The 26,847-nt window shown below is 47.2% G+C and overlaps 1 protein-coding gene and 2 non-coding genes across 5 annotated transcripts in view; all 3 read right to left on the bottom strand.

Moving 5' to 3' along the window:
• Positions 1–26,765, bottom strand: part of NCAPD2 (non-SMC condensin I complex subunit D2) — a 27,902-nt gene extending 1,137 nt beyond the window's left edge. The window contains exons 1-30 of one of the 3 annotated variants that reach the window (XM_024733422.1): positions 26,511–26,765; positions 26,382–26,422; positions 25,467–25,616; positions 17,119–17,194; positions 16,781–16,839; positions 16,120–16,301; positions 15,667–15,809; positions 13,224–13,351; positions 13,028–13,151; positions 12,699–12,846; positions 11,506–11,703; positions 11,022–11,156; positions 10,835–10,922; positions 10,559–10,739; positions 8,984–9,108; positions 8,236–8,475; positions 7,763–7,937; positions 7,197–7,281; positions 5,418–5,551; positions 4,628–4,760; positions 4,450–4,534; positions 4,207–4,374; positions 3,742–3,911; positions 2,922–3,033; positions 2,724–2,847; positions 2,486–2,641; positions 1,966–2,143; positions 1,783–1,877; positions 1,238–1,318; positions 904–1,087 (exon numbers count right to left, since the gene is read on the bottom strand). In XM_024733422.1, the coding sequence (XP_024589190.1) occupies positions 904–1,087; positions 1,238–1,318; positions 1,783–1,877; positions 1,966–2,143; positions 2,486–2,641; positions 2,724–2,847; positions 2,922–3,033; positions 3,742–3,911; positions 4,207–4,374; positions 4,450–4,534; positions 4,628–4,760; positions 5,418–5,551; positions 7,197–7,281; positions 7,763–7,937; positions 8,236–8,475; positions 8,984–9,108; positions 10,559–10,739; positions 10,835–10,922; positions 11,022–11,156; positions 11,506–11,703; positions 12,699–12,846; positions 13,028–13,151; positions 13,224–13,351; positions 15,667–15,809; positions 16,120–16,301; positions 16,781–16,839; positions 17,119–17,194; positions 25,467–25,593 (3,834 nt within the window). In that variant the 5' untranslated portion in view covers positions 25,594–25,616; positions 26,382–26,422; positions 26,511–26,765. Of the gene's footprint in view, positions 1–903; positions 1,088–1,237; positions 1,319–1,777; positions 1,878–1,965; positions 2,144–2,485; positions 2,642–2,723; positions 2,848–2,921; positions 3,034–3,741; positions 3,912–4,206; positions 4,375–4,449; positions 4,535–4,627; positions 4,761–5,417; positions 5,552–7,196; positions 7,282–7,762; positions 7,938–8,235; positions 8,476–8,983; positions 9,109–10,558; positions 10,740–10,834; positions 10,923–11,021; positions 11,157–11,505; positions 11,704–12,698; positions 12,847–13,027; positions 13,152–13,223; positions 13,352–15,666; positions 15,810–16,119; positions 16,302–16,780; positions 16,840–17,118; positions 17,195–25,466; positions 25,617–26,381; positions 26,469–26,510 lie in introns of those variants that run through there. The other 2 variants (XM_024733421.1, XR_003001579.1) reach the window with 2 other exon arrangements.
• Positions 8,623–8,695, bottom strand: TRNAG-UCC (transfer RNA glycine (anticodon UCC)). Its single transcript has one exon. It is a non-coding gene; the product is annotated as a tRNA-Gly (tRNA).
• Positions 16,379–16,704, bottom strand: LOC112391976 (small nucleolar RNA U85). The gene has a single exon (XR_003001608.1). It is a non-coding gene; the product is annotated as a small nucleolar RNA U85 (small nucleolar RNA).
• Positions 26,766–26,847: the final 82 nt, after the last annotated feature.

Below are 26,847 nucleotides of genomic sequence, written 5' to 3'. Positions count from 1 at the left end.
TCAAGCCCTGGTCCGGGAAGATCCCACATGCCGTAGAGCAACTAAGTCCATGTGCCACAACTACTGAGTCTGCACTCTAGAGCCTGCGAGCCACAACTACTGAGCCCGTGTGCCACAACTACTGAAGCCCGCGCACCTAGAGCCCAGGCTCCGCAACAAGAGAAGCTACTGCAACGAGAAGACCATGCACTGCAACGAAGACCCAACGCAGCCAAAAATAAATAAATAAATAAATAAAATAAAATAAAAAAAGAAACAAGTTCGTGAAAAGACATGGAGGAACCGTAAACGCATATCACTGGATGAAAGAACACAACTGAGAGAAGCATATACTGTGTGGGTGCGATGATATGACACCCTGCGAAAGGCGAAGCTGTGGCAACAGTAAAAAGACCAGTGGCTGCCAGGGCTTCGGGGAGGTGGGGTGAACAGGGGAGCAGAGGGTGCTCAGAGCAGGGAATCTACTCTGAATGTCACACAGCAGTGGGCACAGGTCACGATACATTCTAAACCCTCAGCGCGCACATCACCGAGAGTGAACCCTCCTGGAAACCACGCTCTCTGGGCGATGGTGATGTGTCCAGGCAGGTTCATGGATGTCCCGCTCTAGCCTCTGGCGGGGATGGGGGTAACCGGGGAGGCTGTGAGGCTGTGCCTGTCTGGGGGCAGGGGGCACATGGGGGAACTCTATATTTTACTCAATTTTGCTTTGAACCTGAAACTGCCCTCAATAAAGTCTACTAAAGAAAAGAAAAAAGAGAAAGAATCAGGAATTGGAGACAGAAAGATCTGGTCTCAGGTCACTCTGGTTACTTGGGTGCAATCAGCTGGGGCTAAGTCAGAAATCCAGAGCCTCAGAACAGCGGAATGAACTGCGGCTGGAATGCAGCGGGCGCCGCTCACCTTGCCCTCGGGCTTGGCTCCACGCCGCAACTTGCCCACAGCGGACAAAAAGGCGCTGAAGATGGACTCGTCTGACAGTTTATCTCCAAAGCAGTCAAAGTTTTCCAGCATCTTGCGGAGGCCCCGCTCTGTGAGGGGCAGCTGTGACACGCAGTAGGCCAGGTCCCGGTACTGGCGCTCGGTCCTGCGGGCGGGACGGCTCTGTGAGGAGCAGTGGGACCCAGGAGGGAAAGGCCTCCTTCCTCATCAGCCTCCCACAGCCCCGGGGAGGCCCCTGGGTGGGGGGGGGCTCTTTCCCTCTCGCCACAAAGAGCCCTCAAGGAAGGCAGCGTACTGGGCCGTGCGGAACCGCTGACACAGCTTCTCCACCAGGCTCTCGGTCTGCTTGTCCTTGGTGATGTAGGAAAGGAGCTGCCTGCCGGAGGGGAGATGCGGATGTGCCGTCTCTGGGGGCAGCTCCGAACCCACCCACTGCCAACACCAGCCCCGTACCCTCCCTAGCACCAGCCTTCTGTCATCCTCCTGACTCCGTAGCAGGCTCTTTCCCGCAGCCCAGGCCCAGGCCTGTACCTCCTGCCCTCTCTCATGCCTCAGGGAAGGGCCCACCACACCTTCCTGAGGAATTTCACTGTGACGAAATTTATAACAAAAGCAGCTGCCATCCAGTGTCAGGACTTTTACCTTATTGAATCTTTTCAAGAACTAATAAAGGGGAAGTATCTCTGGCCTCATTTTACAGAGGAACAGGCACAGAGAGGTGGTTATTGCTGAAGTCCACACGACTAAAGAGTAGCAGAGCCAGAAATCACATACAGGTTTGTCTGATTCCTAAGGCTGCTCTACAATGGAAAACGTGCCCCCAGGCCCAGGGAACTCTACTTCATGATGGTGTGGAAAGGCTCCTCCTCCACTCCTCCCTCAGGGGCTGACAGGCGGCTGATGATATCTGGAAGGAGGTTATAGATTGCATTGCCCTGTGAGAGAGAAAGAGTCATATCAAAGAGACGAGGTGACCTGCATGTTCCCCCGGCAGCAAGCTCTAAGCTGCCCCCCACCTCTCACCTTGTGGGAGAGCTCGTTGAAGAAGTTCTTGGCCAGGGCAGCGATCTGAGGGGCAGGGTCGATGAGCAGCACGGCCATCTCGCTCACCTGCCCCTTTACCTTCACCATGTCCTTCAGGATCAGGTGGGTCATCACCAGCCCGGCTGTTTTCCGCACTTGCTGAGCGGGGTCCCGGAGACTAAGAATGAAATCCGAGTCATTAGGACCAAGACCATGGGCTAAAGCTGACGCTGGCAGAGAGGCCGTCAGTAGGACTCTATGGCCTCTTCCTAGTGCCATTCTGGAAGCAGTTAGAGGATGTTTAGAGTTGAAAGCTGGGTTTGGGGAAAGAGGCCAAGGCTGTAACCAAGGCTTTAGAGAAGAAGCATCAATCCCACTGGGGCCACACTCAGCCAGGGCCTGCACAGATGTTCAAGGGAACACTAAAGACCAGGCAACAGTTTTGGGGATTCTCACACTGACTTCACCACAGCCTCCAGGGCTGGCAGGGACGGCGAAGGTGCTGTGAGGTGTCCCTCACCGAGCATACAGATGAGGTGTCCAGGGGTCCACCAGGTTGGGGAAGCGGATGGCCAGATCCCCAGTTGCAATCATGAGGTTAGATCGGACGATGGGGAGCGACGACTTCTCTAGCATGGTGAACAGAAGACGAAGCTGGGAGTCACAGAAAGTGGCACTAGGGGCAAAGAGAGGATAATCAGGGAAACCATACCATCCCCCATCCTCCTGGAGAAGGTGATGCCCACCCCAAGGCCTACCTGATCATGCAGAACTTGCCGAGGGCAAGTGAAGCAGCTGCAGAGAGCTCCGGGTTGCTATAGAGACCAGGGTTGTTGCAGACTTTAAGCAGAAGTGGAACAAAGGCAGCCAGTGTCTGTTTGCCTGGTGAAGGAACAACTCTAGGTTTGGGACAGCCTACCTAGCCAAGGAGAGGGTCACTCAGCAATTCTTCTCACCATCTAGCAGCTCCAGCTCACAGATGCCGCGGATGAGTTCTGCCTCGGTGTCATCAGCTGTAGCCCCAACCAGCCCCATCTCCTCCTCCATGGTGGCCTCAGAGCTTGGATTCTGATGGGAAAGCAGCCAGGTCATGGGTGAGCAGACCGTTTTGATTCCAGCCTACCCTTCATTTCGCACAAATGGATCTGGGGAAAGGCAAATTCTGCAAAACCATTCACAGGCTTGTCACGTGTATCCAAAGAAGGACTCTTGAATTAAACCGGAAAAGAACTAGGTCCATTTGTGTTTAAGTTGCCAAAGCATCCCACATCTCTTCTGAATTCCTCCTCAGAAGCATATAACTTCCTATACACAGTAAACAGATGGAGCCTGCCAGACAATGGTTCAAGGTCACAGAGAAGTCAGACTTTATCTCACTGCTGCAGGGCTCTGTCAATCATTTGTCTGCCAGACATCACTGCCTCTAGTGGAGAGAACACAAGGTCCCATCAGGTGCTAGGCCCAGTCACCAAGGCTGCCGGAAAGGGCCTGGGAGTGTGCTAACCAACAAACACTGCCTAGGGCACAGCCTGTGTCTTATGCCAAGGTCCCTATCTCGATGCTCTGTAATTACCTAAAACTTTCCTTCCTGGGTGATCCATCTTTGTTCTCACTATCGTTTCCAGAGTAGTTGCAGCAAGGAGGCAGTCTCCATCAGCTCATTTAACAGGAGAGAAGCAGAGATCCCCGGAAGGAAATGTGAAGGACCCCGAGGGCCGGAAGCAAATCTGGGAAACGCCTGGGACCCGAACCCAAATGCGCAGGCGTGCCACTCACCTTCTCCTTTGGCTCTTTCGCCTTATGCTCCTGTTCTTCCCGAAGAACTCGGCGCCGACAGAGCTCTCCACTCACTGCCTGCTCCAGATGCACCAGCTGCTGCAGAGCCACATCCCCGGCCAGCGACAGCAGGTTCATCAACAGGAAAGTGGGGAGCACAGGCGCGTCCTCTGCAGGCGGGGGAGCGGGAAAGCAGGGAGAAGAAGACAATCAAGTCTCACAGGCCCCCGCCATACTGATGGCCCTCTTGCTCACGCGCTCTACACCCCAGTGAAGAGGCAAGAATGGGGGTGGAGGGTGTGGTAGCAGTGACGGGCCCGGCCTGAGTGACAGAAGGGGACAGCGGGGGCTGAGGGGATCGGGAGTGGTTGTAGGAAGTGGTGGTGTCAGTGGCTCCCGGCCGGCAGGGACAGCAACAGAAGCTGGCTGCTGCCCGCGGGCCCACCGACCCTCTTGCCTACTTACTCGTGGCCTCCTGGGGGCTGCTTTTCTCTCCTAGCTTCTCCAGGGCCTGCTTTGCACAGCCCTGCAGCATCCGGGCACAGATCACCTCGGGGCCCTCTGCCAGCTGGTAAATGAGGGTCACTGCCGCCTCCTTGAATGGGATCCAGAGTGGGTCTGGGCAGACAACGCCTGCGCAGCAGAAGGGAGAAGTTGCCACTGCAGACAAAGGCCCAATTCTGCCCGAGGCCCTTCATGGTAGCTCACCTTTCGTGACGGTCTCCTGCAGTCGCTCAAACAAGCAGTGTTCCTGAGGCAGCCGGAAGGGAGGGTGACGTTTGCCCAGAGAAGGCTGTCGAAAGCAGGGAAGACAACACGGGTGTGTGTTGACGGCGGACAGGAGAATGCCCACTCTCCTTAGTTTGGACGTACCCACCCCACGTACCTTCCTCCTGTCAGAGATGTTGGCAATGGCACGGCACACCTGTTGGGCCAACCTGTAGTCCTGTGGAAGCTTCTCATCCAGCCCTATGCTCACCAGTGTGTCTAAGTTGCTTCCCACAATTTCTGGTTTTCCTCTAGGAGAAGGAAGCCATAGAGTTAAAGCCACTCACAGACCCCTCTGCGTGCGGGACAACACTAAGGGGGGTAGGAACCAGCACCAACTCAGGGCTTCGAGAGCCTTGGAGCGCTACAGAGAGGCTCTGGCATAGGGCTGGCCCCTTGGCATCCCTCTTGCTGTTGACCCCACTGTTTCTGCTGCCTGGAGGTAGACTGGTGCGGTCACTGTTTTATTCTCCATTCAGGTGGCTGACGCGTGCAGAGCTCAGCTGGGCCTGACTGCTATTACTGAAGCAGTCTTTTTTTTTTTAAGATGATGTTGGGGGTAGGAATTAATTAATTAATTTTTGCTGTGTTGGGTCTTCGTTTCTCTGCGAGGGCTTTCTCTAGTTGTGGCAAGCGGGGGCCACTCTTCATCGCAGTGCGCGGGCCTCTATCGCGGCCTCTTGTTGCAGAGCACAGGCTCCGGACGCACAGGCTCAGTAGTTGTGACGCACGGGCTTAGTTGCTCCGCGGCATGAGGGATCCTCCCAGACCAGGGCTCAAACCCATGTCCCCTGCATTAGCAGGCAGATTCTCAACCACTGCACCACCAGGGAAGCCCCACTGAAGCAGTCTTAAGAGAACCTTCCCTTCCTCTCTCGTCCTACCGCCTGTCTGGATCTGAGCCTCACCGTGCCATCATCCCAAGAAGCATGACAGAAGAACAGCGCTCCAGAGGAGAGCAGGGCACCTTCTTGGTTGCCCGCTCCCACAGCACTTGGGTCACTGCTGGTTTCAATTCATCCTTCTGCACAAACTCACAGAGCTGAAGAGAAAAGAAAAAGGGCTCAGGCCAAAAATAACAATTCCCCTGATGCTTGGTCCACCTGCTCTGAAGAGAATATCGAGAACCTAAGTAAGTAAAGGCAACGTTGAGGAGTGGGAGAGGAAGGAGAAGGCTCGAAATGTAAAGTGGGGTCTGGAGAGGTACTTCCATCTCTGTTCCTTTTCTGCTTTCGTGCCTTCAAAACTACGTTCATTAAGATGACACACTGAAACTGACCTCGAGTTCATGTGGATCTACAGTTTGGACTACATTCTGGAGATTTCTAGTAGGTTTTCTTGCTGTAACCACTAGCTCAACATGTCTGAAATGGATGCCATCGTCCTTTCTTGCCTTTTCATTTTGCCAACGGCACCAACACCAACAGTCACATATGCTTCAAACTTCACAGTCACCTAATATTTTATGTATCAGTCACTTAGTCCGACCTATTCTTCCTTTTAAAATTTATCTTCCATTAAAGTGCAATTCTGTACAGATCTTCCTCCCACCCCCAAAGTCTAGACCCCTGTCACTGCACATCTACAGCAGCCTCCAGGGACATCCCTGTCCCTAGCCTCTGCTCCAACCAACCTGTATGCTGTGACCTCCCCAGACGTCTGTTTCACCATGCCACAGCTCTGCTCACCATGTAGAGATAGCTCTCCTTTGCCTGCTGCATGGGCTCCTGGCCAGCAGCCACTCTACAAGATCTTGGGCCAAGTGCCACCAGCAGGCTCTTCTTTCCCGCGGTGACGCTCCTCCCAGTGGACGCTGGTGGGCAGCACCACCTCTGCCTTCTGTCCCATAATCCAAACCCTTCAAAGCAGCTCTGGCTCACTAAAATGCTGGAGTCCCTGGCTGACAAGGTTCAGGTCCTAGACTCTTGAAAGGCATCCCGGGATCTTCCCGATTTAGTTCCAACCCACATTTCCAGCTTCCTATCTTTTCCAGATGACAGTTTTGAGCCAGAACACCATCGTCTTCATTCTACAACATAGGCAGGGCTCTTTCGTGGCTTTCTGTCTGAAATGTTTTCATTTCTTTTTCATTTCTCTTTAACTCCCTCCTTTCATTTCTCTTTAACTCCCTCCTTTCTTTAATTCTCTAAATCCTACTCATCGAGGCCCAAATTAAGTCCTGCCACCTTCAGGAAGCTTTTCCCTCGAGTATTCCACCTCACACCGCTCCCTTTCCCACTCTACTCGTCAATATAACATACCAGGTAAGAGTATGCTTTCTGGAACTCTTATGCCTGAGTTTGAATCTCAACCTTTGCTCCTAAGTAGCTGAAATTAGCCAACTTCTTTAAGATCTCTGTGCCTCAGATTTCTCATTGTAAAACGCTGATAATAGCATAACCTCCTAGGGCTGTTGTGAGGATTAGCAAATTAATATGAGCAAAGTGCTAAATACAGTACTGGCATAACGTGTTATTATTATTATATTACTATCGCTACTATAATCATTGCCCGGGCCACCTAGCAATCCGCTGCATTGCTCTAGAAATGCTTTGTGTTTTGGGTCGCCAACTAGACTTGGAAGCGAATGATCTTATACTTCTTTGCAGGGCTGAGTAAGTTGCTGAACACACAGTAATCACTCACTAACACGTGCTGAATGAGTAAGTCAAAGTGAGGAGACTTACAATTTCCTCAAGACACTGAATGGTCCCAACTGAGGCATCCACTAGCAGCAAAGAGAGATTGTGAATCAAAGTCTGGGCCTTGGCTCTGTGGGAACAGCAGAGATCAGGGGTCATTAAAAGACCAAGAAGCTGAACCTGGCAAACAGGTTATTAGGCAATCCCACCACAGTGCCAAGTAACAAATAACTGCTTTAGACTCACAGATATAGAGAACAAACTAGCGGTCAACAGTGGGGAGAGGGAAGGGGCAGGAGATTAAGAGGTACAAACTGTTAGGTATAAAGTAAGCTCCAAGGATGCACCGTGCATGGGGAGTATTTTATAGCGTAGATGGAGCCTGACCTTGAAGAACAGTGCACCCTTCTAACATGTAACATTGTACATATCAACTATACTTCAACGGAAAGAAAACGAAAACCAAGTAACTGCTTAGGACGCGTTTCACTGGAGGTTCAGCCCCACCCCGAGCCCATTACAGACCTAGTGCCTCTGGAGCTAGAATGCCCCTAGAAGAAGGGCACCCACTCCCCCCAACTCCTTCAGGAGGCGAAACACAGCCCACCTACCTGGCAGAGTCCCCCTTAGGTCTGAGGTAAAGCTGGCGGTAGGCGTTCAGCACAGCTTCCCGGACACCAGGCTCCTTCGACCAGATGAGAGGCAGCATGCGACGCACCCCGAACAGGGCCTGGGGCACCCCGAATTGGAACACCGCCACAAAGAACTCAGTCGCCTCCTGTACCACTGAGAGGACAGGCACAGACGTCACCTATCTGCTTGGCAAAACTCCCCCGACACGTAAAGGCGGAGCCTTTCTTAACGTAGCAACATGCGAGCGGAGGCCTTCCTCCTTCTTCCCCGAGGATGCCAACTCCCCAAGTGCCCTGTGAAATACTATATGCACACTCCGCAGGGCTACACAAAGCAAATCGAAGAAAGAATCCGGGCCTTTCAAAGGAGCGGACAGACATCAACAAAATACGGACACGACTGGCTCTTCCAACTCCAAGACCCAGTCCTGGCAGAGGGGCTGCCGGCGCACCTGTAGTTGTGTGTTCGTACATCATCTGGCTTATGATGCCAATGGCCTCTGTGATCTTCAGAGAGAAGCTGTAGGCATCCTGCAGATACTGCACCAGCATCTCCTGCTTCACCAGCTCATCGTTTTCCCTGCATTTCTCAGCCTCTGACACACTGGGCTTGTCTTTGCAGCCAGTCTCTCCTGGGCCTAAGTTCCCCGCAGCCCCCTGGGGATTCTTCTCCTGTGTGGGAGCTGCTGGGCCTAGAGTTAAAGAATTACAGGATGGTTTTCATTCAAGGGTATACGGGGAAACCCAACAGCTCTGAACATCGCTGAATATTTGTTTCTACAATAGGAAACTTTTTTTTTTTTTTTTTTTGCCGTGCCGTGCTACTTGCGGGATCTTAGTTCCCTGACCAAGGATCGAACCTGTGACCCCTGCAATGGAAATGCAGAGTCCTAACCACTGGACCACCGGGGAATTCCCACTAGGAAAGTATAAATTTAGAATTTATTCTAAAATATGTTGGTTCATTTCTCAAAAAAGATTCCTCAAGCCCTCTACAGTTTGGAAATAACCTTTTATACCCCGTGACTAAATCTTAGGCCCGTAGGCTGCTTCCATTCCAGAGCAGAAGCACCACTAACTCCCCTCTGGCCTCTTTCAGCACCGGGTTGCCAGCCAGGCCAGTGTCTGACAGAAAGTAAATGGTCTATAAATACAGTTGAAGTGTCTTGTGTGCTGACTGAAGAAGGAAAAGGAATTTACCTTTGAAGATAGTTCCTAACAGATTCAGGAACGCGGTCTTCTCTGACTCCTCTGGGTCCATATGACAGAAGGGTTCAGATTCCCGGAAGTGGCCTATGGCTTCTTGAGTGAGAATGATGGCCTGCCTGACAGAACATCACCTGTCACCAATCAGGCACCCATAAGAGTGTCACTGCAGCCTTGTGTCAGGGAGCCTGTGTCATGATTCCATCAAGAACCTAGACCTACTGGTAGAGAATTCTGTCACTTGTATAAAAAGGGGGGAAAAATGTAGATATGTTTGACTGTGTGACTACATATTATCTCTAGAAGGAGGCTCGCTATGGAAAGGGAACTAACTGGCTGGAAAGCAGGTTTGGAAGGGATTTTTCATGGCACGTCCTTGTTCAAATTTTAAATACTGTACGATGTGAATATATTGTCTAATTACGAAAAAGTAGCTTCCTGCTTAAAAAAAAAACCAAAAAAAATCCCCCAAAACTCTGCTATTAAACCGTTAAAAAGTTACGTTCTAACACGTTTAAATTTGTACCTGGAAGCCAGAAGCTCAGCTATTAAGAACTTTACCCAGCACTGGCTGCCAAGGATCGCTGAAGGAGGAGGGGACGTCTTTAACATGAGAAGAAGCTTTTTCCTAACTCATCACTAGCATGCTTGGAGGCAGAGCAGGCTGCCTTTTATGCTTTAGCAAAGAGAGACACCAGAGAGACGTAGGGAATTAGAGAGCCAACTAGCCACCCTCTCTTCAGCCTTTCTGAGCAGCCTAATTAGGTAGGAAGTAAACTAATGACTTGTGGCTGAGGTTTAAGAATACCTGTGGACAGCTATAACGCTTTTGTTGCCAAGGTGCTCTCAAGTTCTAGTCACAAAAATCTTTTCTCTAAGATCAGGATTCATACCAGGTTGATTTAAAAATTAAGGTACGATTGAGCACGTTTGTTATTATTTATCAGCTCACGCATTTTGGAATTAAAAAGCCCCTAGAGATCTTATGACCTAATCAACTATTTTTAAATAAATAATGAAACTGAGGCCCAGAAAGTTTAAGTAACTTACTTTATAGAAAAAGGATTATACTTATAGGCCGTCTTCTTCAAATGAAGCAGGACTTTGGTCATATTTAATTATAACACGATTTATGTCTAGTTGTTTTAGTAGTTTCTTTAAACATTTGTAAAAGTAGAAAAGCATGCTTAATTGTAGACTTTGCCTTTGGCATATATCTGGTGTTCAGACTATTACTGCAATGAAAACACCTACCACCATCTGATGGCAGCATGCCCTAAGTGCAGTTCATTTAAAAAAAACATTGTTAAGGAATGTACATATGTGTATTAACAGTCACTTTGCTGTAAAGCAGAAATTAGCACAACACTGTAAATCAACTATACTTCAATTTAAAAAAAAAATTGTTAAGGAATGTACATATGTGTATTAACAGTCACTTTGCTGTAAAGCAGAAATTAGCACAACACTGTAAATCAACTATACTTCAATTAAAAAAAAAATCTTGCGTCTCAAAAGTTAACTCTAAACCTGACAGGTCATGAGAGAATATCCCATTCTTTCACATACTTGTAACTAGCTTTGGCTAGCAATCGACGGATGCGTCCTTCCACCTCTCCTGCTGTCTCTGTTTTGGCAACCTCCTCGGGCATCCCCTCTCCTTCCTGGGGAAGCTTCAGCAGCTGATGCAGGGTAGCCTTCAACTCTGGCAGCATGGCTTCCCACTCCTCCCCTGGGTCCAGCGCTGCGGCTGAATGAGAAAGTCTCACTTAGACTCCTGCACTGAGCTTCCAGCTGCAAGGAGAAAGCTGTCTGGGGTGAGAACTCCCCGCAGCAACTACTCACAAGCAGCTGCAGCTCGCCTCTGGGCCCTCATCTCTTGTAATTTCTGGGTTTCCTTCTGCAGCGGTCCAGCAAGGTCAGTATCACTAAGCTACCAAGGTAAAAATGAACATCAGGGTCACTGAGTCATGGAATTTCACTGCTATTTCCATTTAATTCCTTCTCTTTTGGGTGGGCCCAGACTACTTACCTTGCAGGAAAAGGGATTATTGGCAAGAAAACTGGCAAGGAGCTGGATGGCATTTTTACAAACCAGCACCGACTTGTCTGCCAGACGCCCCACTGCTAAGGCCACCACTGCCTGGAAACGTGTCAGGGGCAGAGCCTATGTGGAACAGAAAGACAGGATCAGATCCCGCCCCACACCTTCCATTCTGCCCAAGATGCTCGTGAAGTACACTCTGCACGAGCTAGCCACTCATTCTAAGGAAACTTTTCTACGGGATGTGAATAGCTCAAGAGGACTGTCTGTAGTGGTTGAGACATACTGTAGTCCTTAAATGGAGCCCAGAATCCTTGTCCTTGATACAGGAAGACCTTTATTACTGGTAGGAGAATCCTGAATTCTAGACTCTTCTTTGACATAGCTACTTTTCTTTTGACCCTGGATTCCTTTTCTTCGGCCTGTACATAGAGGGGTACTGTGTATCTTTATCACGTCAAAGGCCACTCACCTTCTGCTGGACGATTCGGGTAAAGAGTTGCAAAACACGGCTCCGCACAAAGGAGCTGACGTCGTGGCCGTGGGCCTGCAAGGTGTCCAAGAACTGGTCTCGGGTGTCTCGGGCTGCCGCCTCCAGCTGATCCCCATTCAGAACCTGCAGCACCATCTCCGCCATGGCCGCCAGCACAGCATTGCGCATCATGTAATTCTGAGAGGGATGTGAGGCTGGTATGAGCCTCTGCACCCCCATACTGACTGTCGTTTTCCTAAACTCTTGTGCTCATCCAGGCACAAAGAAGGGGTAAGGCCTTTAGGCAAGGTTAAGCTTGCTTTTCTTAGCTCTGACTTTCTCTGGTCAACTGCTCAGCGGGTATTCATTGACTCCTGAGGTCACTAGAAAAAGCTGAATCCCAGAAGGGCCTTGTCTGGTCAGAGGAGAATGTAGGGACAAAATAAACAAGAGCCCAGAGCAGTTTTTCCCCACAAGGCTCACCCAGGTAACCATGGTGGCAGCTGAATATGAAATCACATCCATCCACCAACACATGTTTGAAAAGCATTAATTACTACCTTTCATCTGAGGCCTCAAAGCCTTTGATCCTTACTAATAAACACCGCCTTTCTCTCACACTTTCCTTCCCACATCTTACTTACAGGGAAACAGAAATCAGCCCTAGTGCCAACCATGTCCATTACAGAATCATGGAGAATAGTGTTTGGGGTTTTTGCCAGGCCAAGAGCCTGAGAATGGGATCTTGCATAAAAAGTTATAGTACATTAGATGAACAAGCAGACTGTCTTTGTTCCTGACATTCACCGAGGAGTGCCAGCATCAGTTTGGGAAGCAGTCAGGCTAACACTGAGGGATAAGACAGATGATGTGGGTGGATCTGAGAACCAGGTGGGCAGGAAGGGGCTTCATCCTGAGGAATGGGTGGGAACCAGAATCACAGCTGAGTCACTCTCACTAGACTCTCCCCTTCCAGACCTGGGTGAAACCAGTGTGATACTGAAATAGGATTAATAAGTGGCTCTTTATTTAATTCAATAAACTTCATCTGCTTCTCTATAGGAAGGAACTGCCACAGTGATTAGCCTAGACAACTTGACTTCAGTGAAAGCTTCCTTCTTGTTAAGAAACAGCCTTTCAACAATGCACTTAAAACCCCTAGAAAACCCTGAGATCCCCAGGGGACCGCCTACCTCTCCATCCAGATGATCTAGTAGAATGCACACACTGGACATCAGGGTGGCCGGGACACGCTCCGCTAGTTCTGTCAGGAAGGCGGCAAAGCCCTTGGCCCCTGAAGGGTCCCGACTCAGCTCCTGGGGACACTTCTGTCCAATCTCTCTACACAGGGGAATAAACACAGCCATAGCAGCATAACTTAACTACTCAGGTCCCAGTAAGGGAAGGTAAAGTTGGTATCTAATATCTGAAGGAATCTAATGTTACACAGAGAAGCAATTTCCAATCTTTATACTCTCCCTGAGGGAAATGAGAATTAGAAACTTAGAGAAGGAAGGGTCACCTTACAATCTCTCCTACTATGCTCTTCATTCCATAATCAGTTGCCCACAGACTCACAGCTGCCACCAGTACCGATGCCAGGTGTTCAAAGTGCTGCAGCATCTGGATGATCTTCACAGTGGCACCTGTGGAAGTGCTACACATGAGAAATCATGGGCAAAATGAAAAGGGTGGGGCAAAGCGGAGGGCTAACTTACTCAGCATATGGTTATAACGTGTCAAGGCGACACCAAGCAGGTGTGTTATGGCTTCCCGGGTGGAGCGGTTCTTCTGGTGACTAATGGTGGGGTTCTCCAGGAGGCGGTAGCAGCAGCCAGTAACCAAACTGAGAAAGGAAGAGTTGAGATGGTGACATCAGTGGTCTGGACTCAACTACATTGGTCTTGACTCACTCATTCCATCTCTGCTGCCCCAGTCAGGGTCTTCTAGTTTTCTTTATTCTATCGCCTTCTACACCAAGTTGCTTTGCTTTGCTGACCCTCAAAGGAGGAAGATAGGTACTTCCTCCTTCTGGATTACCAACTTTCAACCAGTTATAATGTCTACAGAAGCTGAATATATGATAAAAAAGACAGGACAAAATCACTACTGACTTCTCATTGTTAAATGGCCAACGCAGTCCTCATCTTAGTTGACCTTTCAGCTGCATCTGACACAACCGATCACTTCTTTCTCCTTGAAACATGCCTCATTTGGTACCAGGAGGCCAGACTCCCTTCTCAGTTTCTTCAGCTGGTTCTTCCTCCTCATCTCACTCTCCTGATGCTGGAGGGCCCGAAGGTACAGTCCTTGGATTTCTGCTCTCTTCTAGCTATGCTTACTGATTTAGTGATCTCATTCAGTCGCATGGCTACAAATACCATTTATATAAATACATTATATTCCCAAATGTGTGCTCTAGCTTAGACCGCTCTCCTCTCTTCCTCCAGCTTTGTACATTCCACAACCAAATCTGACACTATTTGGATGTCTAATAGGCACCTCCAGCTTTCTATGTCCAAAGCAGAACTTCTACTGTCCCCCCAAACACGCTCCCACAGCCCTCCCCGTTATTTCAGTTACTGACAGCTACATTCTTCCAAATGCTCAGGCGAAAACCCTGGGTGAGTCACCCTCGACCACACCCTCCCTCAAACCTCACGCATCTGTCAGCTCATCCCGTAGGCTCTCCTTAAAGAACAAGTACAGACTGCATGCACTTCTCCCCATCTCCAGCGCCCTCTCGGGCCTAAGCAACTGTCATCTCTTGCTCAAGTGACCGCCACAGCCTCCTTACTGGTCTCCCGGCTTTCCTCCTTTCCCTCCAGAGTCTGTTTCAACACAACAGGCAGGGTGACCTTGTTGAAGACAAGCCAGACCACCTCACTGCCCTGCTCGGAACCTGAGTGGCCCCGTCTCACTCTGATAAATGTCAAACGGTGATGGCCTACGAGGATCCGCAGTTGGCTCCCTGTTGCCCCGACCTCACAGCCTAGCCCTCACCCTGTCTCAGCTGCCAGCTCTGGCCTCCGCGTTATTACTTACAGGTGCTCAACACACTCCCTCCTCTGTCCTTGCTGCTTCCTGCCCTTGCCCTTGCTCTCCCTCCAAACATCCTCATGGCTCTCATTACCTTCTCGAGGGCTTTGCTCAAATGTCACCATCTCAAAGAGGTCTTGCTAGAACAGCTGATAAAGATTACAACACTTTCCCATCAAACTTCCCACTCCCTCCACTCTCTTTCTCCACAGTAATAAACTATAAGACGTACTATATATTTTTACTTATTTAAAAAATTGTCTTCTGATCCAAAATATAAACTCTAAGAGGGCAGAAACGCTGGTTTTCAGTGACTTTAATGACACCAGCCATGCACCTAGGAGATTCTCAGTAAATTCTGTTTCATGAATGAATAAATGGCATTAAAGATGAGAAATTCAATGCAGTTTCTAATCTTCATTATCTACTTCTGAACAATTCAACGTAATGGGAATACTTCTGTGTATTACAGACAGAACTGAGGGATGAAATGAAGTATTTAAAAGGCATATCTAGTAAAGCAAATGTGGTAAAATGTTAACATTTGAGGAGTCTGAAGGGTATAGAGGATTCTTTGTACTATTCTTGCAACTTTTCTGTAAATCTGCAATTATTTCAAAATAAAAAGTTAAAAAATTGGAAAACAACAAAACAAACAAAAAGCATATCTAGGGCTTCCCCGGTGGTGCAGTGGTTAAGAATCCACCTGCCAACGAAGGGGACACGGGTTCGATCCCTGGTCCGGGAAGATCCCACATGCCGCGGAGCAACTAAGCCCGTGCGCCACAACTACTGAGCCTGCGCTCTAGAGCCCACACACTACAACTACAGAGCCCACACACCACAACTACAGAGCCCACACACCAGAACTACTGAAGCCCATATGCCTAGAGCCTGTGCTCTGCAACAAGAGAAGCCACCACAATGAGAAGCCCATGCACCGCAACGAAGAGTAGCCCCTGCTCGCCGCAACTGAAGAAAGCCCGCGCACAGCCACAAAGACCCAACGCAGTCGTTCATTCATACATACATACATACATAAATATATATATATATAGCATATCTAGCAACAGAGCCCTCATTCCTCATAGCCAATATCACCTATAGCAATCAACTACCCACCTGACAAACTCCTCTTCGATTACTGAGTGACTCCACAGGTGACGGATGTCCAACTGGAGCAGCTGTGTTAAAAGCTGAAGAATTGGTTGCCTCTCTTCTTCCCAGTCAAAGCCATGGGTTGCCTTGGCCCGGGCTTTCCTACCCTAAAAAAGGATATACTTAAGAAAAAATAAGGAAGCGAAAGGATCGTGATCTGCTAGTCTGAGTGCCCAAACTATCCAGTATTGAGACAAGGTAGAAGGTAAGACGGAAGTATTACAAGTTCCAAAATATTTAAGAGCTGCTTGTCAGCAAAAGATACATTGTGATACTTTTGAGTACCTCCTCATAAACCTTAAACATGGGTCAAGGGCAGAAAGGAAAAGATTCTCAGAATCACTGAATTCCATCTTTCCCGCCAATTCCCGTATCTCCCCAGATCCCATATTAAGTGAGCCAGGAACAACAAATTACCTTCCCACCAAGGGCCAGGTCCATGAGGCTTTTCTGGCTGGCCATGGTCTCAAAGGATTCCAAGAGGCATATCAGAGCATAGCAGTTCATCTTGAGGGCATTTAGGTGTGCGCTTCTATCTGACCCACTCAAAGTTGCATCATCCAAGATGGCGGGAAGTTCCTGGGTGTGGCGAGATACCACTGCGGAGGGGCAGGATCTGGAGTCAGTTTCATTCACTTTCCTCATACAACCCAAGTTCAAAACCCCTAGCACTTGCAGCCATCAGATTACCAAAGATCTGTGTTTCATCTCTCAGTGGCTACAACACAAGCTAAGTCCTCTGGGACCCCTGACCTGATATCCTGAACACGCCCTATCCCTACTCTCTCACTCCAGTTACCCCAATTTCTCTCTGGCAACAGGAAGAACTGCCTCTATTGAAGAGAGGCAGTTCAAGAGTGGGAAGAATTTATTGTTGGTCTGCCCTTACAGTGAACACACATAACTCTGTATTGCCCACCAAGATTACAGACCTATAGGTCAGAGGTCCCCGGGCTCAGCCAAACCAACTGAATCACCACAGCCTTGATATCATCATGTGGCAGGCAACAGTAAACAAACAAACAGCAACACACACCTTCCCCCCCCCACCCAGAAACACCTTTTATCCCATAAACACCTTTTATCAGGAATTCCAGAGTATCTTCCTTGAGGCCAGGGTCTATACTTCGAAAGTGACTATGGGGGAAAGAAAGTGCGGGGGGGTGAGACAGGAACCTGCAGAGCCCGTTCTAATAGATCAGATGGAACCTGAGGAATCTAATACTTAAAACAAAAAAACACGTGAAATTACTCGACTGAATAAATATGGTGGCAAGCTGGGGTAAATGCTCATGAGTAGAAATGTCAGCACCCAGAACCATTTATCAGTGAACTATAATTTGGAATTTCAGGACTAACATGCAAAGTTAGGGCAAAGAGCCACCAGTTCTTTTTAAAGTATCAGAGGGTACTTACTGCAGAATGCTGTAGATGGTATCAAAATGCTCCAGCATAGCCAGGGGCCCCTGAGCTCGAAAGGCAGCCTGAAATGCTATAAAGATGAAAGAAACTGATCACTACAGAGGGACAGGCCTTTTTGGTAAGTTCTACTCACGGCAGAAAATGGAGTTAATTGCTTTTCTTGGTAGAATCACAGAAGTAGACACTTCATTTCAATGTAATCTACTATTATAATAACATCTGACACTTTGTCCTGTTTTACAATTAAAGGCTTTCTTGAGTTTTATTACCACATCTCTGAACTAGATGAAGCAAACAGTACTGTGCCTATTTTATGGGAAAATAAATTAAATGTCTGAGTAGTTATGTGACTTGTCCCACTGAGTAATGAACACAAACTCAGGATCTTTTTTTTTCAATTTTGAAATTACAAAAGTAGCAAAAACAGTACAGAGTTCTTGTATTTTTCACCCAGATAATGGTAACATCTTATATAACCATAGTACAAGGATCTATTCTAAACCAAGAAATGAACATTAATTCAATGTTATTAACTAATCTACAGATCTTACTTGAATTTTGCCAGCTGTTCTATTTTTGTCCTTTTCCCAGACCAGGAGCCAACTTAGGGCACCACAATGCATTGATTTGTCATATACCTCCTTAGTCTCCTCCAATCTTTGTCCTTCATGATCTTGACACTTGAAGTGTATTTGCCAGTTATTCTGTAGAATGTTCCTCACTTGGGGTTTGTCTGCTTTTTTTTCATGATTAGATTGAGGTCATGCACTTTTGGCTAGATCACTGAGAAAGGGAGGATGGGTCCTTCCGATGCATCATACCCAGAAGGAGGTGATGTCAATGTCTTATTACTATAGCGATATTAACTTTGATCAGTTGGTAGTGTTTGCCTGGGTGTCTCTGCTACAAAGTTACTATTTTCCCCTTTGCAACTAGTAAGTATCTTGTGGGGAGATACTTTGAAAATCCTGTTTCTCACAACATTCTGCCCACTTATTTAAGCATCTATGGATGATTCTTGCCTGCCACAATTATTATTTTACTAAATGGTGATTCGTCTGTTTCTATCATTCCTTTTATGCTTACTTAATGGGAATGCCAGGCTAAGATGAGCTGTTACTTTCCCTTCATTTATGTATCCAATTATTTGTTTGTAACAGAATGGGCTCATGAACGTTTCTTTTATTCTGTGTTTTAATCATTCTTATTATTATTAATTTTGTTGCTCAGACTGTCCCATACTTGACCACTGGGAGCTCCTTCAACTTGGCCTGTGTCTCTGACATGCTCCCTTCACTCTTGTTCTACTTTCTTGTACCACAAGATGTTCCAGGCTCGTCTTGTACCTTCCCTGGCTCAGTCCTGGAATCAACCATTCTCACTGGAGTCCTGATTTCTTTTATGAGAGAATGGTATGTAGAAACCAAGTTCTAGGCCCTAGTTAAAATCACTGCTGTTGGAGCTTTTAGGCCCTGTCAGTAGAGAAAAGCAGGATATACATATATGTAGGTATAAATGCACACACCCCTATATTTTTATCTGTGTATATATTAAAAACATAAATTCACTTATATATTTGCTTAATCCTAGTATACACATAATACAGTTTCAGAATTGCTAACCCACACCTCTTTAAAAAATAAATTTACTAACTACCTTACGCTAATCGTGTAAAGTTCTTTCATATACAGTTTACAGTCAAAATGCTGGACTCCCCTGGTGGTCCAGTGGTTAAGACTCTGCACTTCCGCCGCAGGGTGCGCAGGTTCAATCCCTGGTTGGGCAAGACGCCGCACGCCACACAGCGCAGCCAAACAAAGCCCAACAAAAGACCCGAAATACTGGGTCTCCTGGTTGCTTAGGTTAGTTATGTTCTCCTGCGATCCTTTAGTGCAATTAGGTCAAACATCTGTAACACACTTAGGTTCATGTTACCACAGATTTTCCTTGATTTATGATGGGGTTACATCTTGAAAAATCCCCTGTAAGTTGAAAACACTGTAACTCAAAAACTTAATACACCTAACCCACTGAATATCATAGCTTAGCCTAGCCTACCTTAAACATGCTCAGAACACTTACATTAGCCTACAGTTGGGCAAAATCATCTACTACAAAGCCTATTTTACAATAAAGTGTTGAATATTTCTCGTAATTTATTGAACGCTGTACTGAAAGTGAAAAGCAGAATGGCTGTCTGGGTACAGGATGGCTTTAAGTGTATGGGCTGGGAGCTGCGCTTGCTGCCCAGCATCATGAGAAGAGTATCCTACTACATGCTGCTAACCCAGGAAGAGATAAAAATTCAACATTCGAAATATGGTTTCTACTGAATACATATTGTTTTTGCACCATCATAAAGCTGAAAAATCGTAAGTTGAACCATCGTAAGCTGGGGGACATCTGTACTTGTATTACATTTTAAAAATCCAGCATTTGTTTTTTTTGGGGGGGGCTGCAGTTCCCTGACCAGGGATTGAACCTGGGCCACAGCAGTGAAAGCCTGAAATCCTAACCACTAGGCCACCAGGGAACTCCCTGAAAACCCAGCACCTTTTGACGCTCAAACTCAGTGCTCTTTTCATCTTCACTGTACTGCTTCTATATAAAAACTGCAGTATAAAAGGGAGTAGCAGAGCTTCCCTGGTGGCGCAGTGGTTGAGAGTCCGCCTGCCGATGCAGGGGACACGGGTTCGTGCCCCGGTCCAGGAAGATCCCACATGCCGTGGAGCGGCTGGGCCCGTGAGCCATGGCCGCTGAGCCTGCGCGTCCGGAGCCTGTGCTCCACAACGGGAGAGGCCACAGCAGTGAGAGGCCCACGTACTGCAAAAAAAAAAAAAAAAAAGAAAGAAAAAAAGGGAGTAGCAGCTAACTATGACTTACAACATGCAAGAGTAGCAAGGCAGTATGGGAGTTAATTTTTTTTTTTTCCCCTGGCTGCGTTGGGTCTTTGTTGCTGCATGCAGGCTTTTTCTAACTGCAGTGAGTGGGGGCCACTCTTCATTGCGGTGTGCGGGCTCCTCCTTGTTGGCTTCTCTTGTTGTGGAGCACAGGCTCTAGGCGCATGGGCTCACTAGCTACAGCATGTGGGCTCAGTAGTTCTGGTACGTAGGCCCTAGAGTGTGTGGGCTTCAGTAGTTGTGGTGCATGGGCTAAGTAGTTGCGGTGCGTGGGCTCTAGGGCAGGGGGGCTTCAGCAGTTGTGATGTGTGGCCTCTAGAGCGCAGGCTCAGTAGTTGTGACGCACGGGCTTAGTTGCTCCGCGGCATGTGGGATCTTCCCGGACCAGGGCTCGAACCTGTGTCCCCTGCATTGTCAGGTGGATTCTTAACCACTGCGCCACCAGGGAAATCCCAGGAGTTAACTTTTGAACCAAGGTGTATATCTAGTTCTTTCTGTGGATGCGGAGGGAAAGAATTCCACCAAATTCTTCTTTTCTGCAGTAAGAAGTGGGTTTGCCTAGAAAGCAAAGCTTGAACCTTGTACTACATTATCACTGCTGGCTCACTGACCTGATTCATCATATTGCAGTGTTATGCCGTCCAACTACAACCTGGTCCTCTGCGATGCTTAACAAACTATTTTATTTCTCCAATTCTTACTGACTCCCTAGCGCTATACCCATAGCATGTTCCCCCCTTTCTTTATACCTCTTCTTAAGCTTTGCCTCTCTTCTTTTAGCAGATGACTGCTTTCTACTTTACCGAAAAGAATGAGACCCAAAGCTCCCTCATGTAATCCTGCCTCTCTGTCAACAAGTCATTCTGCCAACACCTTCCCATTCTTTGCTTCAGTCTCAAGCGAAAAGATTTTCTGTTCTGAAGCTAAGCTGTCTCACTGCCCCAAAGACTTGTCTCCTTTCTTTCACCTCTCGCTTCATCCTCTCTAGGGAATGCTCTTTTGCTGACAATGTGCTCAGGCCCCTACTTCTTTAAAACAAACAAACCAAAAACGATCAGTGCCTTTCATTTGACTTTGCTCTCATATCCCTTTAAAATTTTGTGTAATCTTTCTCAATTCCCTGAAACCTAGTTTCTGAGATTTACCAATCTAACAGCTATTCTCTCAAAGATTACCCATTACCTATTTTTTATTACATCCAATGATTCTCTCCATTCACATCCCTCTTTACTTCTCTGAAGCATCACCTGCTGATCTAGTCTAGTCACCCTGCTTAGGTTTACATGTGGCTTGAACATTTACTAGGCTAAGCTACTTAGCTTACCAAGTCTCAGTTTCCTCTTTTGTAAACTGGGAATAATAACAGATCATACCTCATAGGGCTTTTCAGAATTTTTTGGTAAAGATTAAGTGAGATAATCCACATGAAACAGTCAGGACAATACTTAGCACATAATGTAACTCAGTACTTGAAAGCTATCTCCCACTCTTACAAACCTCCTTCTGTAATCTGGAAAATACGGTAAAATGAAAATGAGAAAGAAATAAACACTGTTAACATCTGGCTAATTTTTTTCAGTTTATTTTCTATGCATACTATTTCTATTGTTGAGGTCATGTCACATATTCAACTCTCTGTTCTGTTTTTTAAAACTTAATATTACAATAAGGATATTAAAAAAAACCTTTGTAATCATTTTTAATGACTGCATAACATTCCACTGAATGCACCTCAATTAACTTACTGTTCCTCTATCATTAGACATTATGATATTTCTAATTTTTTCCACTAATTATTAACACATTTACTCCCCTTGTAAATCTGGATTATATCCCACTGACTGATTACTCCATTCACGTAACTACACAAATAAAAGTGGCTCGAAAAAAACATAAAACCATGCCAACTATTCTCACTTTATGACCTCAAGTAGGCCCTTAGTATTTCTTAGTAAGCCTATAACAAGTTCCCAGGCCTACTGGCTTTCTTCTAGGCAATTATTTCACACCTTTCCTCTGTTCATAACATCAAGATCATTTTCCCCCCAACTCACCTTCAGTTAAAGGCGTCACTTCCTATCTCACTGAGAAAACTGAATCGGACAGAAGAGAAACTCCAACTGCGCCAAGGTCTGTATTTATCAGCACGACCTGCACCTGTGCCCTAAGCTCTGCCTTTTTTTTTGCTGCTGGGGATAAAGTGTCCATGCTCTAATAACCCACCTCCTCCCCCAGCACCAGATCGCTTACTCTGACTCCTTAAAGGATACTGCTCCCGGCACTCATTGGCACTCATTCACTCTCCCTCCGTAGCGTCAGCTTTCCCCCCTCTCTGATCATTCCCATTCAGCACATACACATGTAATGTTGCCCATTCTTAAAAAAAAAAAAAGTCCTCCCTTGACTCTGCCTCCCCCTCCAGCTACGCCCTATTTCTCTGCTACTCCTTAAAGCAAAACAACAAGAAAGGGTTATCTGAAATCATCATCTCTAACCTCTCTCTTCCCATTTTCTCATAAACTATTCCAATCAGGCTTCATTCCCACGGCTCTGAAATAGTGTTCAAGGTTACCAGCCATTGCCACATTGCTAAGTCCAGCAATTAAATGTGTAGCTGATCTCTCCTTTCCCTTTTGAAACTTCTCTTAATTTAGCGTCTTTGCTCACTTTCTGCCGCAACAACTAGTCCTTAGTTTCTTCTACTGGTTCTCTCTCATTTTCCCAGCCTCTAAATGTTGGACTGTCTTAGGTCTTACGTCTTGAAACTGCTTTTCTTCTCCATCAATACTTACTCCAATCTCACAGCTTTAAACACTCTCTACATGCTGAATATTAAATCCCAAATGTGTATCGTTAGCTGGAACCTCTCCCCTGAACTCCACAATCATATAACCAACAGTCTAAACGTGCTCCTCTCATACTCTACCCATCTCAGTAAATGACAACTCCATTCTTCTAGTTGCTCAAGTCAAAAAGCCTTATTTATAATCATCCTCAATTCTTCTTTCTCGAACCCTGTAAATCCAATCCAGTCCATCAACAATCCTGTTGGCTCTACTTTCAAAATTCACTCAGGATCTAACCTTTTATGATCACCTCCGCCGCTATCACCCCAGGTAAGCTGCCTGGTATTATTATATTAGCCTCCTAATTAGTCCCCTGCTTCTTCCCTTCCCCCTTACAGTCCCTGCTCAACACAGCAGATATACTTTTAAAATGTCAGACCATGTCACTCCTGTGCTCAAAACACAATGGCTTTCAAGCTCACTCTCTCTGAAGCTAAAGTCTTTACCATGACCCACAACACCCTAGATCAGTGCTTCTCCAACTGAAATGTACATACGAATTACCTGGGGATCTTCTTAAGAAATGGATTTCTGATTCAGTAGTTTGAGGATAGGTCTTCCTCCTGCATTTCTAATAAGCTCCTAAATCATGATACTAATTAACGCTCCTGGTCTGAAGACCACTCTGAAGAGCAAGACTCTAGAATAATCTGTACCACTTCCCATCTGACCTCTCTTTTCCTAGAGTACTCCCCTCCAACCACATTGACATTTCCCCACCTCAGGGCCTCAGCACTGGCTTTCCTATCTGCTTAGAATGCCCTTCCTTGAGAATCTGCATAGGTAACTTCCTCACTTGTATGGTGTCTGCTCATATGTCATCTATCAGCAAGCCTTCTCTGATCATCCAACATAAAACGCTAGTCCATAACCTGGCTCACCGTAATCTTTTTTATCTTGCTTTATTTTTCTCCTTGGCATTTACAACCATCTGACATACTCCATATTTATTTATTACTTGTTGAAAGCCTTGAGAGAAAGAACTTTGTCACCTTGGCTGCTTTATTTACTGTTGTATCCCCAGTGCCTAGAACACTGCCTGGCACATAGCATAACACCAGTAAATACTTGAACAAATTAAATGACCTGATCTTGTGTATTTATAGTAGAACTTGTATTTAGGGTTCTAAATACCAAAAGCAATGCAATTGTTATAAAAAGGACTCTTTTTTTTTTTTTTCTGCGGTACGCAGGCCTCTCACTGCTGTGGCCTCTCCCGTCGCGGAGCACAGGCTCCGGACGCACAGGCCCAGCGGCCACGGCTCACGGGCCCAGCCGCCCCGTGGCACATGGGATCCTCCCGGACCGGGGCACGAACCCACGTCCCCTGCATCAGCAGGTGGACTCCCAACCACTGCGCCACCAGGGAAGCCCTAAAAAGGACTCTTAAAAGGAACGAGCACTCATGTAACAAAGTGACGCATAATAACAACTGAAGAACAGTTTGCTAGAGTGTGCAGCTTGTGCCACTGGTGACGCACAGATCCACACAATACGGAGAGAATGGTCTCTCTGTGGACACCCATCAGTCAACTCCACACTCTGTTCTCTTCCTTGCTTACCAAATGGTGATATGTTTGGGTTTAGGGAAGCCTAGCTAATGATCTTGATCAATTTAGCCAATCTGGATAATTCCATTTCCCTTACCAGTAGTTAGGGAAATAGGCACCTGATCCAATTCTGGCTAAGTCTGTTATAAGACTTCTGGTAGTTTGAAAACAAGAAAGAAGAAAAAGCACAAGATAGAAAAATCCCTTCTTCTACTTCTGCACATCAGAGCAAGGAGCTGTCATCTGGCAACAATGATGGGAAGGCCAAGAAGAAACAAGCTGAAATATATTATCAAAGTGCTTGATAATTAATGAACCTTACCTGTTGTAGGAGATAACAAACAAAGTAGGTTATTATCCAGATGAGGAAACCAAGGCACAGAGAGAATCAGTAACTGTCCCAGGTCAGAGTAGTGGAGCCAGGATTCAAATCCGGGCAGCCTGGCTCCACAGCCTTAATCTCTACTCTCTATAACTCTCCAAAGCAATGTAACTGACACAAGACACTTCCAAGAAGTACAGTGGCGTTATGGATGGGGTCTTGTCGATAACGCACGAATTGCTCTCGGTCATCTCTAGGCTTCAATGGGCCGCTGCACCGTACATATATGCACGGCACTGCAGTTGCGCACATATGCTTTTTTCCATTATCGCACTCTTGGAAATGTGATCTAGACTCTAAAGAAGTATTACCTGAAACAGGTCAGGTCAAGTCCCAGACATTCTAGGAGCTATCTTCTCCTACAACTCTGAAAACCACCAGTACTTTATTTGGGCATATGGTAAGAAGTCAAGATCTGAAACAGAATTCTCCCCAAAGACGAACCATACACACCAAGGCTGTTGATTGAATAACCCAGAGCAGGTGGTCAATGAATACACTCTTCGTGTCATGCAACGCTAGGGAGAAAACAGTAAGGAATAGGAAAGACATGTTCCGTGCCCCCATGGAGCTTAGTGGTGTAATGGGACAGACAGACACGATATAATCACACGTGGGCGGTTGTTTTGAAGTGCTAGGCAAAGTGGCAGCTACGGAGTCTTACCTTTAAGGTGCGATGGAAGATGTCTGAGGGGCAGTACCTCTTGCACGACATACTGATTCACCCCTCCACTTTTCAACAACTCCTCTGGGGATAAGGGCAGATGGAACTCACACAGTTGGGGAGACATCTTTCCCCCAGTGGCTCACAGGGCTAGAAGCCAAACAGCAAACAAATCAGGGTCTATATCTAAGGGTCATCTTTTTAATCTGGTTCTATTATTCCCCTCCTCCAATACATAACACTTTTTAGTCTTACATCAAGCTAATAACATTATCTTAGAGCGTGTGAGATTAAGCCTGGACTAGAATCTAATTCTAGTTGCGACTCTGACACTTGGCCATGTCACTTAACCCCCTGGGCCCCATCTGTCAAGCAGGATTACGGATCTCTGATTACTTTACAAAATTTCTCAGGATCAAATGAGTCAAGGGGTATTAAAGTATTTAAAGAACTGTAAAGTGGCATATCGATGCGTTAAGTTAGCACTGTTATTTCTGTTTTTATAGGCAAAACTTCCTAAGTATATAGACACTGTGTCATCTGAGGTCAGAACGGTGACCCAGTATGGGCTAATGGGCTTCCTGTCTCCAGAATGAGAGAACGTGAACATTTACTATTTGTTTACTCTGTGCCAGGTTCTGTTCGGCTATTTGAACGTCCTATCTGATCTAAGTCTCCAAACGCCAATCTCATGAAATGCATAGTAATATAGCTCAGTTTACAGATGAGGAAACTGAGACTAAGAAAGGTTAAGCGATTTGCCCAAATTCCACTGCGGATCTGTGAGACTTACTGTTTCTACCACGTCGTACCACAAGGACACACCCACTAGACCTCCCAGCCCAATACCGCGTCCTACAGCCCGGTGGCCGATTTTCCCGGCCTCTCCTTCCCCGCTCCCCCTCAACACCGCACCTTACAAGAGCACTTCGCCTGCCGTTCCTCCAACTCGGGATGTAGGGCTGCAACGAAGGAAACACCAAGGAGGGCACAAGTCCCCCCCCTTCCAGGACCCCTCCCCCTGCCGTTCCTCCAACTCGGGATGTAGGGCTGCAACGAAGGAAACACCAAGGAGGGCACAAGACGCACCAATCTGCGACGCGGCACTCCCGTGGGTAGAGAGACCGACCAATACCCGCCAGGCGGAGGCAAAACCCCGCCTCCGAGCCGGGCGCCGCGCGGGCAAAGCCACAAAAGTGCAGTTCAAATCTCAACGGCCTCAAGGGAGCCAATCGCGACGCTCGCTGCAGACACCGGCCAATCAGAGCGCAGGAGCCGGAAGGCCGAGGAGGGCGGGGCCTAGATTCCGGCTCCCCCCCCCACCCCCCCCACGCCGTAGTCTCGCGGCCGCCTCCTTCCCCACAGGGTCCTCTATTTTTCG

This window comes from Neophocaena asiaeorientalis, unplaced genomic scaffold (assembly GCF_003031525.2).
Source record: "Neophocaena asiaeorientalis asiaeorientalis breed wild unplaced genomic scaffold, Neophocaena_asiaeorientalis_V1.1 scaffold150, whole genome shotgun sequence".
Taxonomy (NCBI): domain Eukaryota; kingdom Metazoa; phylum Chordata; class Mammalia; order Artiodactyla; family Phocoenidae; genus Neophocaena; species Neophocaena asiaeorientalis.
The sequence above is the reverse complement of the archived record's forward strand: the minus strand, read 5'-3'. Positions and strand labels throughout refer to the sequence as shown.